This window comes from Nanorana parkeri, unplaced genomic scaffold (genome assembly GCF_000935625.1).
Source record: "Nanorana parkeri isolate BGI_ZX_2015 unplaced genomic scaffold, ASM93562v1 scaffold19, whole genome shotgun sequence".
NCBI classification, from domain to species: Eukaryota; Metazoa; Chordata; class Amphibia; order Anura; family Dicroglossidae; genus Nanorana; species Nanorana parkeri.
In genome coordinates this window covers 860,986-881,804 of record NW_017306287.1, presented here as the reverse complement: position 1 = coordinate 881,804, position 20,819 = coordinate 860,986, and the positions used below count along the sequence as shown (strand labels likewise).

At 47.9% G+C, this 20,819-nt stretch overlaps 1 protein-coding gene across 1 annotated transcript in view; it reads left to right on the top strand.

Annotated features, from left to right (window-relative positions):
* LOC108791041 (hexosaminidase D-like) overlaps positions 1-20,819 on the top strand; it is a 41,256-nt gene that overhangs the window by 2,733 nt on the left and 17,704 nt on the right. Inside the window, exons 2-5 of the mRNA XM_018561415.1 lie at positions 10,172-10,262; positions 12,636-12,900; positions 14,789-14,898; positions 17,535-17,622. Coding sequence (XP_018416917.1) covers positions 10,174-10,262; positions 12,636-12,900; positions 14,789-14,898; positions 17,535-17,622 — 552 coding nt within the window. The 5' untranslated portion in view covers positions 10,172-10,173. The remainder of the gene's footprint in view (positions 1-10,171; positions 10,263-12,635; positions 12,901-14,788; positions 14,899-17,534; positions 17,623-20,819) is intronic.

The following is a 20,819-nucleotide window of genomic DNA, read 5'->3' as shown; positions in this document are numbered from 1 at the left end:
AAGGGTGACACACGATCAGAAAGGTGAACTCGGCCTGGAACTTCATACTTGCTGGCAGGTAGACTTGTATTGCAGAAGAGACTCCGTACCTCTCTACAGTAGAATCTCCTCTTCTTCCTTCCAGCAATATATCTTCTGAATGTACACGTTGTGCACAGCTCGGGATACAATTTTCGCCATGCCTTCATATGGGATACATGGACTCCCACCAGCACGCATTCCATGCCCATGTCATTCCCAGTATGTGTAGCTTTCATTAAACTCCAGTTCAATCTCCGGTGTAAACCAAATTATACATTCCAGGTGCATCGAAACAAAAGGTGTTGTCATAGTTCATTTTCATTCTAAAGCAGCCACAGCCTGAGTAGAAAATCCTATCTGCTGTCAGCATCTGGAGAGAAGGACCCTTGAGCTCTATGGGGAAGCAGTGGTCTCCCTGCAGAGGTCTGACACACCCCTGACTGCATCAGACCTATAGCTCTGCAATGAGCAAAGCTCATGCTGCCCACTGATTGGAGGGTACTGTGACTCAGCAGGGGGGGGGGCATGTCATACCTCAGCAGAGAGATCACTGCTTCCACACAGAGAGCATGGGTCCGACCCTGCAGCATGCTGGCAGGGGACAGCATGCTAGTTTTTAAAGAAAGCAAACTGTATGGGCTGGTTCACACCAGCTCCAGTGCGTTCTGGTCCGATTGGTGCCGGAACGCACTGGATCGCATTCCGGCCGGCTCACTTTGTTTTGGGGCGGGAGGGGGCGTGGCGGTGCATTGAAGTCAACAGCATCGCAGCCATGCCCTCCGGCCGCAATTTGATCGCACTGGAACGGGTGGCACATCAGTGCCTGCGTTTCGGTCCGTTGCGGTTAGAGGAAATGCTGCATGTGCTATTTTTTTCTGACGGCACCAGGCCAGAACACAGGCAAAGTTGTGCCACGTGTTTCAGGTGCAGGCGAGCGCCCTGCGGCCGGAGGGCGTGGCTGCGGTGCCATTGACTTCAATGCACCGCCACGCCCCCTCCCGCCCCAAAACAAAGTGAGCAGGCCGGAATGCGATCCATTGCGTTCCGGCACCAATCGGGCCGGAACGCACTGGGGCTGGTGTGAACTAAACAATACATTTTTGCACAGCTTTTGTTTTGTTCCACCTGGAATGTATTTAGCTGATTAAGGGGCGGGAGGTGCGTTTGGGGTGCCATTCAAATGAATGGCAATGCAACGCGTCTCCCACACTGTTAACGCATGGTAGGCGCATTGCATGGTACCCTGCGATTAATACATGGACCAGATGTGACCGGGCCTTTGAATAGAAAGTTCAGCTGTGCGCTAAAATAATCCCTGGTGATCCTGCCATGGCACTTCCTATTATGAGGTGACAACTCTCCGTCCCCTAATTGTGCTCTTGCATTGTCACCCCATCGCATGGGGGCTCCCGATCGGGACCACAGGAGGCTGCTTTACCAATGATACACAAGCATAGCCCACTACCCACGCTGCCATCCCTGGAGCGCACATAGTCGTGGCTGCAAAGAGGCATCAGGAGATCAACTTTAATTACATTCCTTTATGTATCTTTTGAAAGAGAAAGTTATGCGTTTGCTGTGAGTCATTTCGATTGGCCGGGGGCTTCTCCTTTATTCTCCTGTCCGCAGATTGCCACCAGCGTGTTTCACCTGTTCACAAGAATTGCTTCTGTGATGTTAATGAAGCTCCAGCACACTGCTTATCATTGAAGACGGAGCCAGTGACATGTCAGTATGAATAGCTGAATAGCAGGAAATACTAGTCTTGCTGAACTTCCTGGTTTGCCCTCAGACTGTGTCAAGGAGCCCAACTGAGTGGTGTCCTGAGCCGTCGGCTGGTGATCTTCAGAGGTGGCGGCGCGTCCTGCGGAGATCCGCGCTGGATGCAATACGAGGTACATTTATATATCGATCGTCCTTCCGCTCGGCGCGTTCACCTGTCTCATTGTGTCGCCTCTGTGCAGAAGCAGGAAAAGGCACACTTCCTTCTGCAGCTCTCTGAAGCTCTCATAAAGGAGAACTCCAGGTTGTAGAACATTGCAGCCTCTCTCCGGGCTGTGGTATGTCCCTCTGCGTCCTTATGTCTAATGCAGGTCAATGGACTGTATTAGATGTGATGACATCAGCGGGGCATAGACCACCGGAGGGGGGAGAAGAGACTGCCGGGACCGGTCTAGCAGCCCAGCAGGTCTGAGGATCAAATAAGGATTTCCTCTTTGTTTGAGCCCTGGAGGAAAACGAGCAGTTAACTCTGGAAGCCCCACTGCAAGGGTTAATTTTTCCAAAACCTGGATATCTTCTTTGAAGGAAGAATTGCCATTAATTTGAGGTGCGAGGTGTGTTTGGGGTGCCATTCAAATTAATGGCAATGCAACTTTATGAGAGAATTATGGGGGTGCTGCCATTGCTGACCCTTTCCCCCTAAAGCTGGCCATATACTGCTCACATGCAAGCAGCGTGTGGCCGCGCCAGCACCACCTGACTAGACAGAAGTCTACTTTTGTCTACGGAGCTGGCCAGTCAGCTGCAGTCACTGTTTGGGGATTCTGACAACGGCGGGCACTGGCTGTCAGGATACAGTGGCCAGCAGGGGAGATTCCCCCATCCGTGATGTTTGGTGTGGACGAGGGAAGTGAGCGTTCCCCCCCCCATGCATGCATAATGTATCGCTTCTCTGCCTTTTGGCTAAGATCAAGTGTTCTTATGAGTTTTTGGAGGAGAACAGCACCATCCATTCGGGAGGATGGTTGCTTAGTACTCTCTGAAGTGAAGGTGGGCATTGGGGGGTTGATGTCTCCTGATAGGGCTGCCCTTGTCTGGCCGGAGGGCTGGGAGGTGCAGAGGCGCGCGGTGCTGTGCCCCCTGGTTGTGGCGTTCCAGGGTGTGCCGGAAAATCACTTGGGCCCCACTTGATTCACCGTCCCTAGGTCACGGCACTTTAAAGGGGTTCTAAACCCTCCCGTTTTTTTGCCTATATCTACTGCTAGCAAGCAGTAGATATAGGCAAACAGTTAAAAAAAAAAAAACCCGCTATACCAGCGGTTTAAACTTACCTTTTTTTCTTTGCGCACTCCCGCCCGAGAAAACGGAACTGTTCGGGTGGCCGCAAAGCGTCTTGGGGCGGGCGCAATGCGCAGTTCGGATTTTCGGCCGGGAGACGAGCAGAGACGCAAGGTAAGTCTATGGACGCGTGCACCCGCATGCAGACACCGCTGGATCGGAGGTGCCAGCAAGGACAGAGGAGTCAGCACTGGATCGGAGAGGAGCCCCAGCGCTGGGGGGCCAGATGAAAACATCAGGAAAGAAGAAGATCGGAATAAGAGACATCATTTAAGGTAAGTGCTAACATTAACATGGGGGGGAGGGAAACAAAAATTATCCTTTAATGTCACTGTAAGCATTTTCTGCCCCACGCCTCTTGGGAAGGCCTGCTGGCTAGCCCGGGGCAATTTTTAAAGCTTGGCCGGATGGCCTGCCAGGTTAGTGCACCGGCACCTATTTATGTACGAGGGACATACCACAGCCACTCGGGGCCAGGTTGTCAGGCCGGAGGGCTGGGAGGCGCAGAGGCTCTGGGTGCTGTGCCCCCTGGGGGTGGCGTCCCAGGGTGTGTCGGAAAATCACTTGGGTGTGGGACACCACTTGATTCACCGTCACTAGCTCACGGCACCTTATGCATTTTCTGCACCACGCCTCTTGGTCAGGCCTGCTGGCTAGCCCGGGGCAATTTTTATACCTTGGCCGGATGGCCTCCCAGGTTTGGGCACCGGCATCTATTTATGTAAGCACTATTTTTATGCACGACTGAGCACCTCTGACTCAACAGAAGACGGAGGGTGCGGGTACCTTCGGGGCTCCTCCTGAAGTTAGGGGGGCGTATCTGTGGCCTTTACTGGCTTCTCTGCCTTCCCCCACATAGCGGTCTCTCTCCAGGGGAGCTTGCACCCAGTACTCGTGGGACCTGCTTCGGTAGGTCCCTGAGGATCGGGGTCCGCCGGTCTTCGGGCAGGTGAACCTGAGTCGTCCTCGTCCTTGTCAGGAGCCTTGCGCCCCGGGGGGTTCAGGAATCCGAGGCCCTTCCTCTTTGGAGCAGGACCAAAGCACCCTCGTGCACTTTTGTGTTAGTGTGTTGTGTTTTCACGATTCACTTTTTTTTGTTCACAGGGATGAAGTTTGTCTTTGCGCCGCGGAATAATAAAAAAAAATGCATGCATAATATCTGTCCACAATTAGGGTAATAGATTCCTGGCTGCAGGGCGCTTCACCTGAAACCCCGCCTGACGTTATCGCGCATGAGCAGCAATCTTATGGATACCTGCTGGTGGCCATCTTGGTGATGGACGCCGGCAGAGAGAGGAGGGGACGTTCACCCGGCGGGATAGGGTATGCCGCCGGGTCGCCTCCTCGCTCCCGAAACTGTTGGGCTCTCGGTCCATGGCCGAGTGCCCAACTTTTCAGAGGGGGTGACACCAAAATGACTATCAGTCATTTTGGTGTCACCCCCTCCAATGGTGTCACCTGGGTGCAGGCTGCACCCCCGTTGTGACGCCACTGCCTGGCTGTCTATGGTTCTCACACCAACCTGGAACAAACATGCATGTTAGAAGGTGAAGTCTGAACTGGTCTAAAAGTATGGGAGCCACTGGATCAACATGACCGCCAGGCATCTAGCATTTTCAACCCTGCCTGAGTTCTCCCCTTCTAGACTACAGAACTCCTCCACTCCTCCCACTTATGTCATGGGGGGGTTGTAGTCCTGTCCTAGGGTGGCGACTCTATAGATACAGTGCTTTCAGTCAGCGTTGTCACCCTAAGACAGGGAGATAATGGGAAATGAATGCAGCCGGCACATCTAAGGACTGAGCAGCTGCAATATTACATTTTTGCTCGTGGGTTTGGTTAAGATTTAAAGGAACCCCTCTGTTCCTCTTTTGTTGAAGGAGCTAAAACAAAAAAACTGATGGCCAAACAGTGACTGCAGCCAATCTACGCCAAACGGATTGGATGAATCCTCCATTGCCGGCTATTGTATCCAGACAGCTGGTACCCACTGCTGCTGGATACCCGAGTAGTGTCTGCAGCTTATTGGATGCAGTCGCTGTCACCCAACTCCTTTTTATGTTTCACTTGATGCAGGTGATGGCGACAAGGGCCACCCACAGCTCGGACTTCCTGCTGAATCGGCTAAAATTCAAGGTGTGCGCGGTCAGCCCAAAGCTGCCTATACATTGCTGAAATTTCTGCTGATGTGGCAGAAATTGGAGCTGCTGATGCTGGAAAATGCTGGTGAGCGGCCGAGGACCTGGCTGGAGAATTAGGAACGTTTAACACCATAGTGTTGTGATAAAGTCACAGTACTCCAACGCAATACCCAACGGAGGTGTGCATTGCAACGCTGCAACGCCCATCCGGTGGGAGATGCATTAGGGGGCTATTTAAATGCATGGCAGCGTACCTAGCGTGAGGCACATTGTGCTGTGCGATAGCATGCATTAAACACATGGGTACCAGGCTTTTAGCACAATGCTGCGGTAATCGGCCCTAAGGCCCCATTCACACTGAGCGATTCGCAAATTGCGCGAATTGCATTTTGCGCGATATCACGCAAATGCTTGCATTGAGCAAGCTAGAATCGCGGCAAAATACGCTCCAAAAAGGGTCCTGCTGTAGCGACGCACGACCCGCGACAGCGACGGACAGAGCCCCATTGCCATGCATTGGAGAGCGATATCGCGCGGTAAATAGCCGCGATATCGCGGGAATTACCACGCGATAAATCGCTCAGTGTGAATGGGGCCTTAGGTTACAAGTGAATTATCTGCACTGTTGCTCGTCTATGGTAACGTCTATCCTGTTATCAGCTCTTCTGCTGCCTGTGTCTGATTTAAAAATATTTCGGGGCTCATGTGTAAACTTTCCACTCAGCATATAGCTGGGCGAATGCCGCTCGCACGACAATGCCACCAGTAGGGGGCACCAAGTGGTAGTGGTACCTAGTGCAAAAGAATTTCCCCTGCTCTTCAGCGCCACCTCGTGGTACCAAGGCGCAAAATAATTTGCCATGCTCCTAAGCGCCACCTAGTGGTACCAAGGAGCATAGGGATTTGCCATGCTCCTCAGCGCCACCTAGTGGTACCAAGGAGCATAGGAAATTGCCATGCTCCTCAGCGTCACCTAGTGGTACCAAGGAGCATAGGAATTTCCCCTGCTCCTCAGCGCCACCTAGTGGTACAAGGTTTATTCAATAGCCCCTTAGTGTTACAGCGACAATTACCTTTGCCAGGTGTCATCAGAATTTTTTCTACGGGACCCCATAGATTGTAGTCAATGTCCTTGAACGTTTCGGGGGCTGCGCAGGGTCTCCTCTATCAGGCAAAACTATGATTGTAGTGATGCCCCCGCTCTCTCTGCATATGTCAGTGGACAGGGGAGGGGTAAAGATGGATAGAAGAGCTTCGCTGTTGAACTCGGTGGACTTGTGTCATTTTTCAAACTGACTATGTAATGTTTAGCAAAAAGTTAATATTTGCTTATCAGTAACAGCGATGGGTTGGCCGTGCGTTTCAGGGAGAAAAAAGCACGTTTGAAACAGCTCACAGAGCAGATTATAAAGGTAATGGACGGTGCACTTTAAGATTGAAAGAGGAAGAGAGATCACCTGACATGAAACTGTTGGGAAATTCCAGGAATGAAAATAAATTTTTCTTTACAACCGCTGTGAAACTTCTTATAGAGCAAGGGTTGGGCAAACTGCGTCCCTACAGCTGTTGTGGAACTACAAATCCCATGAGGCATTGCAAGACAGCCACAGGTATGATTCCAAAAGGCAGAGGCATCATGGGAGTTGTAGTTTCACACACAGCTGGAAGGCCGGAGTTTGCCCTCACTTGCTATAGATGTATCAGCAACTAATGCAGAGCATTACAGTCCATTCACTTCATATCCAATCCAGCAGGCCCCACACTGCATAGATATTAGCAAATTGAAAGGAGATTGTACAAAGTGTGGCAAAATGAATGGCACCGAAATGCACCAGGGCGCTGTTAGTGCACTATTGTGTGTTGCAATAGCACGTAGTAAAATGCATGTTTCACCGAGTGTTGGCAATGTATATGGTGTGTGAATGGGCCCTGAGGGCTTCTCGGAGAACATTGATGGCCCATTGAGATCCGTTACTGCGTGTTACCGCAGTGCACTTGGCACTACCACAATAGCCGGCGACACATGCCGTGCTTTATGGAACGGGTCATGTCCGATGTGTTTGTGTGTAAAGTTGGCCGCCAGCCCATTCGAAATAAATGCCATGATAACACTTTACATTAACTCAACACATATTGTAACCTTTATACGCAGGTCGGGGGGAATGGGCAATAAATGCGACAATGTCAAAGAGTAGCAAGATAAAGTGACCTATACCAAGGTGTGGTTGGCAAACAAAGTCAGGCTCCACGTAGCCGTGTAATATGTCCTGAATGGTAAATGTGAGGGCGATTTTAAGGGGTGTGGTGAAATAGCGAAAAACCTTTCAGCTTCTTCTAATTATGAGCAAAATAATCCTCCCAAATCGGCGGGGTCAGAGGTCCTGTAATCAGCAATATGACATAGATAAGTCAGCAGAGAGGATACTAGAATGGGTTATAAGAAAGCCGGCGGGATTACAGAATTGGCCATTACAGATCAAACATCCAGAAGACATTTGACTTGTTTTAGCACATAGATGAGAGAGTCAAGGAGAAAGCGGACAGCACACCTCACATTGTACCCCAGTCCACTCAGTACTGCACAATGCTTCCTGAATACCCCCGAATGTGCATGCACACACACAGAGTTTAGAGCAGGGGTAGGCAACCTGGGCACTCCAGTTGTTGTGGAACTACAAATGCCATAACGCATTGCAAGACCCTGACAGCCACAAGCATGACTCGCCGTGGTTGCCTAGAGAACGCTTATTACCGAGTCCGACACTGTTGTGTCACAGTTCCTGCACTGCGCAAAGAAAGGTAAGTTCAGCCAAAAACAAGTATGTGTATTGATGTAGATTTCCCAGCCATGGTGCCGGTGTGCTTCTCTCATTGTACTGCATTCTTGACTTGCGGATGGCCAGGGTGTTTATGCAAAGGTCAATATGTATCTTTCTGACTGTCATCCTGGAAAAGAATGTGTTTGCATATACTAATACGGTCCTTGAACAAACAACTTATTTCACAGCAGCCACCAGCAATACATTCCGTCTTCTATGTTTTCCTGGAGGATGTACCCTATGAGTAGTACAGGCTGCAGTATATGAAGTAAAGGGAACTGCTTGTTGATGGGAATAAATGACAAATGCTGTGCTCCTAACACTCACATTGTAGTTCAACTATCCGGTTGGAGAATGCCAACTCTGAATGTCACTTGGGTCGTAAAATCCATGTTGGAGCTTCTTTGTTTTTTATTACTGTGAGGGCCGGTGCACACCTAGGCGACACCTCAGCAGATTGCTGCAGGGTCAGGAGTCGCCTAGGTGTGCACCGATTGCACTGTGGGTGCCATTATTTTCTAATGGAACTCCAGTCGCATCGGGTGGATCGTGCGGTTTCCCACAGCGATTCCGCCCATGCTTCCGAACACTAAAAAAGCCGTGAGTCGTGTATTGCAAAAGAAAGGTACATTTTTTTCCGCGATTGCCGCATGGATGTCACACCATTGAAATCAATGGTGCCGCTCAGCAATCGCAGCCTGTATTGTGCAGCTCCGCGCGATCCCGGATCGCGTAGGTCTGCACCAGGCCTAACAAGATATATACTCTTTTTTTTTTTTTACTTATAATGTGCTGAGGCAAGAATTCAAATGCTGGCAGCATGCTGGAGAGCCGGACCGGTGTTCTCGCACACAAGCCTAAGACCTCGTTCACATGGGCAGCAAGCGGGTGGTAAAGGTGGTCGATCTGCTGTTTTACTGCTCCCCCTGTCTCCTGCTGCCAAGTCAGCACTGCAGCCAAACAGTGCTGTATACATTGCCACGGCCACAATGCTTTGCGTTGCGGCAAAAATATACATTTTTGACGCAACGCAAATGCATTTGTCAGGTGGTGGTCAAACGCAATCATTGTAATGAATGGGACCGGTATTGCAATAGGATTTAGGGCAGGTTCACACCATTTTCTGGACCAGATCTGGAACGCAGTGCATTGCGTTTTTGCGGCGTTTGGAATTTTTTTTTTGCTTAAAATGGTCTTACAGGTGCGCTCCGGTGCCTTTGTATGTGTTTTTGATGCGTTTTTATGCGTTCCAGTACATTCCAGACCAGACAAAATAGGACAAGCAGTATTTTTCTGGTCTGGTACGGACTGGGCTGGTGTGAACAGAGGCTAGAAATAGCACAGGGATACATTAGGATGCACTGTTGGTCTGGAACCAATCTGGCCTGGTCACAGTGCTCCAATCAGCAGTGCCCAAGCTTTCCGATCAGCACTGTTGATTGGCGCAGTGTGCTGGGTGCTTGTCGGACTGATGCCACTGCTGCATTGTGTGTGAGAGCAGCGGTCCGGCTCTCCAGCATGCTGACAACACCTGGTATTTTAACTTCTCCTGAAGCACATAATAAAAAAAAAGAGGATCATACTGTATGTATTACTGTATTTGCACCCTGACTTTTACAGTAATAAATACAGAACCTTCAAACGGGCTTTAAACCGACTATACATATTAAAATGTGATTGCACAATCTTTCTCAGATCTACCAATAGCAGTGCAAGGGACTATGTCAAAATGAAATGGATTGGTGGGTAGGCCCTCGCATTACATCGTTTTTACAATTGTACAGCAGTTGTAAGAATTTTCCACAGCTTACGTCTAGTCGGGCTCTTGACTTGGGCAGCTGGGCCAGTATTTACCAAATAGAGCCGCCTGGAATTTGGGGCACCGGAGACACTGAGGACACAGGATTTTCTCAATTGCAGGCAACTGGGTGTCTGCCATTAGGTTTCCAGCTGTTATCCAAGATAAGTCGCTTCAAGCTTCCTAGAACAAAACATTATGTCACTCCCGCCCTCCATGTCATCTTTGTGCAGCTTATATTCCACTGACACAGTGATCTTTGTATCTTTTTGCAGTATTGGTGTTGGATTTCGGCTGTGAAAATGTTCCTTCATTGTTCCTTTTCTTCTCAGAGATGAATTCCCAGAGGATGATCTACTGGCTGCGTTTGGGGGTCCTGTTTATTCTGACCCTGGCTGTGATAAAGTATATGCATAAAAGCAGGTAGGTGAGAAAGCTGACACGCAGCAATAGCAAATCCCAAGGCGTCTGACCAGATATAGCACAGGGATGATATCGGAGATTATTTGTAGTCTCTTCACTGTTTTTTTCTAGTTATACATGTGGATGTGATGTTATTTCTATGTATAGGTTGTTATATATATTTATATATATATATATATATATATAATATAAAAATATGTACATGGGGCAGCCTTATTTGCACATTATGGGTGTCTAAAGGTACCCATAGACAAAACATATGCTTGATAAGCTATTCAAACATGCCACATGCATGACTTCCAGATGCAGATAGAGTTTGCCTACCCTTGGTTTAAATCAAAAACCTTTCTGTTTCATGAGAACAAAATGTTTTCAAAGTCTTACAGTTCATTTTCTTTAGCAGCCAAAGTAGAAAAGCCTGTCTCCTTCCAGCAAGCTGCTGAGAAGGACCTGTGCTCATTGTATGGAAGCAGTGTTCTCTCTGCAAAAGTCCAACATACGCCCTTCTAAGTCAGAGCTAAAGCTCTCCAATCAGCAGGAGGCATGAGTTTCTCTCATTGCAGACCTGTAGCCAGGGCTGGATCTACTCTCTCTGCTGCCCCAAGGCCAGGTTTCTTAATGTGCCCCCCTCTCTGCCAAATTTCCCCCCAGATGGCGGGGCAGCAGGGTTGGTTTTAATTTTTTTCACTTTTTGTATCACTTGTACAGAACGAGCGGCGGCTTCCCATGCATTACATTTAGCTCTGCTTGTCTAAAGCAAGGCTAAATGTAGAAAACAACTACCCGCTGGCGCCCGGAACTGCATGTCCCGGGCGTCTGAGATAGGAATTCCACACCCCTGCTGCCCCTCTTCTCCCTGCTGCCCCGAGGCCGGCCCTTGGTTGGCCTTCTGGGAAATGCGGCCCTGCCTGCAGCTTTGTAGCCATTAAAACTAAATTGAAACGTTTTTACGTCTTTACTTTCCCTTTAAGGTAACTGGGTTGGCCACCTCTGGTTTTATGTCAGTTACTACCATCTTAAAAAAATTATTATTCTCAGAAGTCTTGATTTTCCTGCCTTGCCTATTCTTCCTGGATGCATTGTGTTGGAGGAGTCTCTTGTGTTTGACCCTTTCCCTGACATTGGACAATGGCGGCTGTATCCCCTGACATCAAACAGAGACTTTGCCATTTTTGTAACAAAACACGATTCCTGGACCTATCCTGCACTCTGCGGCTGCTGAATTTGTTAACTTATGTGCCATAAGCATTAGATGGAAGCAGGAAAGAAGAAAATGATGAATATCCTAAAGCAGGGGTAGGCAACATGGTGGTGAAACTGCAAATCCCGTCATGCCTCTGTCTCTGGAAGTCATGCCTGTGGCTGTCAGAGTCTTGCAATGCCTCATGGGACTTGTAGTTCCACAGCATCTGGAGTGATGAGTTTGCCTATCTCTGGCCTAAAGTGTACGTCTAAGCAAAATAATAGGAAAGAAGAACATATTCAGCACATTTCTCCATGTTGTATCCCTGTAAAAGTGCTGCAAGTAAAGTTAAAATGGTAATCTGTCAGTAAGCTCCTGACATCCTGTAGTAAGTCTGACTGCTGGACTGAAATCCTAAGCAATACTAGTATCGGTATCGGTGCCGATGCCGAGTATGTGGGCGAGTACGGGTACTCACCCAAATGCTCCGATGTCTAGCCCGATACTTCCGGTATCAGGAAGACTGGCAGCGAATCATTACATGCTGCCAGGCTTCCTGATTGGCTGGGAAGCCGGCTCCATGCTCCCTTGTCCTCGATTGGTCGGGAAGGTGGCCGATCAGGAAGCCGGGCGCCGTGTAATGACGCGGCACCTGGCTTTCTGATTGGCCTGGGAAGATGGCTTCATGCTCCCTCATCACCTTCCTGATTGGAGCACCTAGTGATGAGGAGCATGGAGATGGCTTCTCTGCTAATCGGAAAGCCGGGTAGCAAGTCTTTACACGCCGCTCGGCTTCCCGGCTAATCAGGAAGCCAGATGGTGAGTCATTACGCGCCGCCTGGCTTCCTTAATAGGACTTTCGGTACTTGGTATTCGGTATCGGCGAGTACCGCAAAAAAAATATCGGTACTCGATACCGAAAAGCCGGTATCAGTGCATCCCTGCTAAGCAGTGTTGTCAGGCCTGTCTGAGTCCGCCCCCATCCCCACCCCTTGCTGGACTGCTGAACCCTCTGCCCCACTTCACATGCAACAGAGCTGCTGCCTCAACTCCTAAGAGCTTGCTGAAACACTGTGTGTAGGTAAAGGACCCTTGGGAGATGTAGCTCTGGGGGCAGGCATGGGATCCTATATTTTGCTATATGTGCCCTATATTATTCATACAATTGTTTTTATCACATCTCTGCACAGCCCCAACAGTTCCCCGCAGCCTTCAGGAACTGTTAAACAGAAGGCCAAGAATGACTTTTTTTGGGGTGAGAAGGTGGAAGCCAGGGCAGACCCGGTCATCAAAGATCTACCGCCTGAGCCGCCCAAGGAGGAGTCGGCAGAAGCCGTGCCAAAGAAAACGTCAGAAGCAGGGAAGAGGGTACGCAAGGATTTTAGTAAGGTGCAGATGAAGCTGGTTCACCTCGACCTCAAGGGAGCTCCTCCGAAGATTTCATACTTTGAGCAGGTGAGAGACAAGATAACGTTCTATCAGCCCGTGTTCCAAGTCCATGCCGGGGCATTGGTCACATGGTCTCTGCCATAGGATCTCGGGGGAACTGATCTTTAGCAGAGCCAGACAATCAATCTCTTGCATCCGCAGAGTCCAATGTCCAAGTCAGGGTCACATGTCCAATGCCAAGGCACTGGACCTGCAGCCCGAGCGTCAGAAGGATGCAGAATCTCCCTCTTTACAGAAAAAGCTAAACTTTTTAGTTTTTCATTAACTTTTATTTAAAGAATGGGGGCGGGGCTATATATGAATGGGATTTCACTTTTATCTTTAGATCAACTTTAATTGTCCACCTTGTTCATGACCCAGTAGGAATAGTTCATTTCTTAGCTGCTCCGTACTTCCTGTATCGTCCAGATTTAAAGAGCAACTAAAACCCAAACTTTTTTTTTTCTAGTTTTGGATGGAGTGGAGAGCAGGGCCTTGGCCAAAGCGTCCTAGGTTGCTAAGAGCTCTTACCAACCTGTGACACTCGGCTCGCTTCCTGCCCAACTCCTGGCAACCAGTACACCACCATCACTCCCCCCCCTTCCCCACTCCTCCTGGCCTCAGCTAGCAAAAAGTCTAGGGGCACTCCTGGAAGAGAGGGATTAGATCGCCTGTCATGTTTTACTGCTGTCTGTGTCCCTGTTGGTGCGATTCACCTCCTGTATTTGTCCTGGTGACTGTTATCAGTGAAAATTCTAGATTTTGGATTGACATCAGAACAGGAATAAATGGGAAATCTTTCAATGGGGACACTAGTTCTGGTGACCTTGTTAACCTCCAGGGATTTCCATCTCTTTGGAAGATTTCCACTCATATCCAGTTGTGGCTTTCAGACAGGAAGTGAAGGGAAATCTCCCCAATGGGACACGAATGGTAAAAAAAAGAGCTGACAAGGGTTATAACTAGGGATGCTCCGATACCGGTATTTCGGTACCGAATACGAGTACTGATCATTTTTTTCCCGGTACTCGCCGATACCGAGTACCGGAAGACCCATTCAGAAAGCCAGGCGGCGTGTAATGACTCGCCACCCGGCTTCCCAATTAGCAAGGAAGCCGTCCCCATGCTGCTTGTCACTATGTGACGAGAAAAGCATGGAGCCAGCTTGCTGGCCAATCATGGAAGCCGGGCGCTGTGTAATGACGCGGCCCCCGGCTTCCTGATTGGCCAGGAAGCCGGCTCCATGATCCCTCGTCATGAGGTGACGAGGGAGCATGAAGCCGGCTTCTCAGCCAATCAGAAAGCCGGGCGCTGCGTCATTACACATGCCCGGCTTCCTGATTGGCCAGCTTCCCGACCAATCAGGAAGCCGGGCAGCGCGTCATTACACGCTGCCCGGCTTCCTAAATGACCGGGAAGCGGGCTCCATGCTCTCTCATCACAAGTGACGGGTGAGCATGGAGCCGGCTTCCCGGCCAATCAGGAAGCCGGGCAGCGTGTAATGACGCACTGCTCGGCTTCCTGATACAGGAAGTATCGGGCTAAGCATCGAAGCATTTGGGCGAGTATGAGTACTCGCCCAAATACTCGGTATCGGTATCCGTGCATCCCTAGTTATAAACTTCCTTACTCTATCCCAAACTGAAAAAAAGGGTTCGCTTCAGTTCTGTTGTAAAAGATCAGCTTGCAGGAAGACAGGTAGTCCATTATATTCTATAGTGGGCTTTAGGGATCATTCCTGGTAGATTCTGATCACATGACCTAACTCTGCATTGTGGACACCGACTCCACCAGAGTCTTCTTCACATTGACCCTGCTGACATCAGAACCCCGGCGCACCATTGTGACAGCAACAGCTCAGAAGCTCTGGAAAGTTTATCCTCCAATAATCCTGCCTTGTGTGTCTTTTCTGTAGATATTTCCACTGTTCTCCAAGCTGGGGGCCAACGGACTACTCATTGAATATGAGGACATGTTTCCATTCACCGGAGAGCTGGCGGTCCTCAAGTCTCCATACGCTTATAGGTGAGAGTCCAGGTAATGTTCCCATTGTGGTTCCTGAATTAAATACTCTGACTTGGGCTTAATGATGGAGATAAATTCATCATCATTATTAGTTACAGCAGAGTGCTTTAAAGATTTAAATCATGCAAATAATATGATAGATTGTCTCTACCCCCCTCATTGTCACCTTAGTAAAACGTGGCCTGCATATAAATGAGGGGGAAAAAACATAAATAAAAGGATGTGAAATAAAAAGGGAATAATATACTGAATGTCATCATTGCATGCATGAGCTGCTTACAGTTATCAGAATAAAATATTTTTGATAGTGGTCCTTTAACACTTTTTTTGTCCACAGGACATTGATGTCTCTGTGCACAGACCAATTTCAGCAGTGTCATAATGGGTTCTCTTTATAAACAATTTGCAGAGCCATTCGCCTTGTGAATCTCCATGAATGTCCATTCTGTGCGAATAAAGGCAAAAACAAACGTTCTTAGTATATTTTCTTTTCAGGTCAAATGTAACATTCAGAAAATACCGCAATATGGCCACTAGATGGAGCAGAGGAGCAGAGGAAATAGGTATTTGTTTCCTATGCTCCTCCATACCATCTAGTGGCCATATTGTGCGCCCATTTATAGAATGGGCGCAGATTGATTTATAAGACCTGTAGAGAATATGTTGCCTGTAGCATTTAGTTCAGTTCCAGCTGTCATTATTCTGGTGCGGACTACAAAATGACAACAAGTATACGATTGCCTTCCAGCTATGAAATCTTTTGGCAATAATCTGATCCCTGAATAAACAGATGTGTTCCACTTCCTAGGCTTTGTTCTACCTGAATGGAAACACCTCTTAATCAAGCTCTTTGTATAAAACTTTGATTGATTCCTTTACCTGACACCAGTAAGAGAAGGGGGTCTGTACCTGACACCAGTAAGAGAAGGGGGTCTGTACCTGACACCAGTAAGAGAAGGGTCTGTACCTGACACCAGTAATAGAAGGGGGTCTGTAGCTGATACCAGTAAGAGAAGGGGGTCTGTAGCTGGAACCAGTAAGAGAAGGGGGTCTGTAGCTGACACCAGTAGGAGAAGGGGGGTCTGTAGCTGACACCAGTAAGAGAAGGGGGTCTGTAGCTGACACCAGTAAGAGAAGGGGGTCTGTAGCTGACACCAGTAAGAGAAGGGGGTCTGTAGCTGCCACCAGTAAGAGAAGGGTCTGTACCTGACACCAGTAAGAGAAGGGGGTCTGTAGCCGGACCCTGATTAAACCCCTCTGACTAAAATGCAATCACCAAATATAAGCATTTCACGCAGTGTGTCCATGATAGATTGCAGGGTATGGGTCTCTTTCATTGGAAAGCCCAGTACTGTCTGCATGCTTTTCGGAAACCTGCGTACAGAACCAAGTACTGTAGTTCTAGTTCATATTCTAAAGTCAAGAGGTAAGGCTACAAGGCAATAGTCAGTAGGTGGACATAATTCGCCAATGGTCAATAGAAGGAACAAATGCCCCATGTCAGTGGTCAGTAGCCTGTCAGTCAGTGGGAGGAAACCCCCACAGCGGCCAGTAAAAGAAAAAAATGCCCTGGTATCATTGGTCAGTAGGAGGAAAAAATGCCCTGACGGTGCCAGTGTGAGGAAGTCAGAGGGCTTGGGGACTCTGTGGGTAGCTGGGGAAGGGGCAATGTTGGGACAGGAGGAACTACGGGGAACTGCAAGGGACTGGGGCTCTGCAGAATGCTTAGGGGCATGGCGGGGGGCTGTGGGGCTTTGTAAGGGAATAGGAACCCTGGAACAGGCCTGGGGGCACTATGAGGGGCTTTGTGGGGATGCACTGTGGGGTTTTTTGCTGTGGCTGGAAGGGTGCATTGTGAGAAGGGGGGCTCTGGAGGGTGGCTGGAAAGCACTGTGGAGGACTGGTAGTTGGGCTAAGTAGGAGGGACAGAAATTGAGCTGTTGAGAGGCTCTGATTCAAGGGAGGAGTTGATCTACAATGCCTCAATATGATGCCTGATGGAGGAGTGTCTGTTGCTGGAATCCTCACCATTCCCACTGTCCTGGATCCTTGCACATACAATAGAGTTTCCTTCAGCCCATCACTTCTCATCTTAGGAGCACCAATCAGAAGCCGAGGCACCATGGCCACTACGACTGCCATGGTGGTAGTTCCACCAGTGCATTCATGTTGTGCTCCAAGACTGTTACCTTCTTTGTTGGATGATCATTTGTACCCTACATGGGATCAAGGTCTTCCTTTTTGTGCTCACCGGGGGGGGGGGGGGGGAGGGGAGCAGACAAAATCTGGAGCAGTTGCCCATGGCAACCAATCAGCATCTCTCTTCCGTTTGCTCAAGTAAGATTTGAAAATGAGAGAGAGAATCTGATTGGTTGCCATGCACAGCTGCTCCAGATTTTGTCTGCTCCAGTTTTGATAAATTCCCCTCACTGTGTTTTATCTATTGTAGAAAGGAAAAAATATATTGTATACATCGTTGTTATTCATTTGGCACCTTAAAAGTCCCAATGATCTAATTTACTATGTACCTGTGTCAGTACGGGATGTGTTGCCTTGATTTCCCACCAGTCCAAAGTACTGCATAAAACAAGTAAATCCATATTTTATCTCCTGACTCTCTGCCTCTCATTTTCCAGTGAAGAGGACATTGCAAAGATCCTGCACCTTGCTGAGAGGAATAAACTAGAAGTGGTTCCCCTCATACAAACATTTGGACATATGGAGGTAACATCTTGTATGATTTATGTGAGGAGTTTATAAAAGTTGTGCTGAAAGCCCGCATAGCTTCTTACAATGTAATAGTAGAACAATAAGGAAGAGAGTGTCACTCCAAACATGATTGTCCAGATTCATTTTTGTTATTGCATTCAGTAAAATTAATTTGGAGGTGTTCCAAGGGGCTTCTTGTGTATAAGTGCTATATATGAGAGATTCTGGATGCACAGTTGACCTCAGGAGCGTAAGGGGGTCATTTGCATAGCTCTGCAGTAATTCTGAGTTCGCTGCAGCAGTAGAAAGGAATGATTCCCAAGAATGAACCTCTTGCATTTTGGAATTATGATGCTCTTGATAACACTTTGGGCCCTATTTATAAACCGTTCACAGGGCCCTTCACCCTGGAAATATCTTTAAACGTTTGTTTTAAGCAAATAATGCCAAAATGAACATTATTATATTATTTTATTACATTTCATTATTATATATTTTATTATTATTTTTTTCCAGTTGGAATGTATTGTCATGTAATACTACATTATGGCCACGGGGTAGAGCTGATGAGCATCGGAAATTAGAATTTATTTCCTATACTCCTCAGCTCCATCTACTGCCAAAATGTAGTATTACATGACAATACATTTGAACTGGAAAAAATAAGTAAAAACTTTAGATTTTGGCATTATTCGCCCAAAAATGAATGTTCACACATATTTGCAGTGAGGGCCCCTGCACATTGTTTCTAAATAGACCTCTTAAAAGAGAACTTTGGTCAAATCTTTTTTTTGGCCTTAGTTCTCTTTAGTGTCACAGAAAGACATTTACTGATGTCCTCCTGCGACCCAAAACTGAGCATATAGCGGGCTATTGCCAGCTATATGCTGAAAGCACAGAGCCGTACTGCAACCGGGAAGGATCCTAACAATATTGTTGGGATCCACCGCGCTGCCTGATTGACAGCTGGCTCCGCCACTCTAGAGCCAAAGCCAGCTGAGCCCTACCCCCTCCCCATCTGTTGCCTCCAATCAGCACTGGAGGAACGGAAAGGGGAGGGGAATCTGTGTGGGGAGCGGTGACTGACAGTCACCACTCTCTGCAGGCAGAAGATCGTGAACTGAAGGATCAGCGGTTTGTAATCGCTCAGTTCTCGATCAATAGAGCCGACATGTGACAGCTGCAGTGTCACACGTCGGCTGTAAGTATTGAATTGAATGTATGTCACTCGATCAAATTACATTCTTAAATAAAACCTTTCCATTCATATTACATACCTTATTATAGACCCGGTGATGTCATCCCAGCAGTGCTGTCCTCCATGGTAATTCCTATTTGCTACAGGATGTCCTCAGTCTTCGGGTAAATGACACCTAGCATCATTCAACCAAGAAGACTGAGGACATGCTGTGAGTGCAGGAAGTCATGGACCTACACCTGGAGACAGTCAGAATGGCACCCTGCACTTATGGCGCAATAATGGGAGTGGCGCTGATGTCTGTCCATCTGTATCCCTGAGGATTGCCCACTTCCAGAGAAGAAAGATAACAGTGAATTCTTGAAGGTTCCCATGTTCCATTTCCCAGTTTCGGTCTTTAAATAGGATATGCAGAGGTTACAATGTATTATTCATAATATGACAGGACTAGATAGGTTAGACAATGGTATGGTGCAAAGGCTATTCATTGTGACCATGGACAGAATGGCAGCGCTGGTCTGTCCGCTTTCAGCCATGTTCCTTCCTGTTATCCTAATATATTTCTGTTCAGTTTCTCACCCTCCCCTCGCCCTCGGAAAATAGACAAACAGGAACGTATGAATGTAATGGATGTAATTGTACAGCAGTCTGCACCATCGTTCTCTTCACGCTTGACGAGAGTCACAAATGATTGCATTTCTGTTTCTTCTCCAACAGTCTTGTACTCATAAAGCTGTTGATAATTCAATCATCCCCCCCCCCAGTGAGTGCTGCATGCTGGAAACCAATTCACAACCTTTCCTGTCACTCAGGACTCATTTAGGTGACCATAGAGAAACTATAATAATATTCGGCCAATTTTTTTTTTTAGTTTCTATGTCATTATATATATATCATGAAATGTATCCTATTGTAGCTTATGGCGGGCTACCTAACAAGAAAGCCCAGCACTGCTTGCTAACTTGTAACTTCTCTGCAGGCTATCTCGAGGACCCCATTCACACTGAGCGATGTGTAGCGCAATTTCAGCTCAAAAATCTCTCAACTATCGCTCAAAAATCTCTCAATGTAGCTTGTCCAATGCATTTCAATGGAGCTGTTCACATCTCACAGCTCAATGTCTCCTATAGCTTGTAGCTGAAGTTTGTCGCTCGAACAGGACCTATTTTTCCAGCTGATTTTTTGCAATTTGGCTCCAATAGGCTTTGATAGACTTCCAAAAGAAGCGCAACATAGTGCGACAAAATATGCAATGTAGCTCAATGTCGCTCAGCTCAAATCAGCGCTGAAAAAGCACTTTTTTTATGTAGCTCAGTGTGAATGGGGTCTGAGGGCTTGTTCACACCAGCAAGCCACGCTAAATGCACGCCTGTTGGTGTGCGCTGACATTTCATTAAATTCTATCGGCACAATGTGGTTCGATGCAGTTGTGTTGCACCATGCTGCGCTGAAAAAAGTAATGCATGCAGTATTTTTTTTTTTTTTAGCGCGCACCACCATAGCACTTATGCACCACGGCAGCACTGTGGTGTGAATTGAGCCGATAAAAAACAAGGGAAATTGCCTTGTCTGTGTGTTTGGAAAAAGCTTTCAGTGCAACCCTAACGCATGTGATGTGAACCTACCCTGCCTGGGTTTTGTGTCAACCCAGTTCACCTGAGTTCACCGAAACCCACTCAAAACTGTAAACGGCGCAACCGCCTCCTAGCCCAATTAGTTGCGACAGGGGCATTTCCTGCCCCTCAGCTATACACCACAAAGGGGCGAGGATTGCTCCTACTCCAACTGCTGTTACTAATTGGGCGGGGAGGGGGTGTTGGGGTGCTGGTCATGGTTTTAAGTGGTCTTTGGCGAACTCAGGGGAACTAGGTTCGCACCAAGCCCAAGCTTATCGGTACCCCTAAGTAGGAGACTACTAGAGCAATTGTATGAGTTCACTTACCCTGTTTCCCTGAAAATAAGACCTATCCCAAAAATAAGACCTAGTACTACTTTTGGGAATTGCTAAAATATA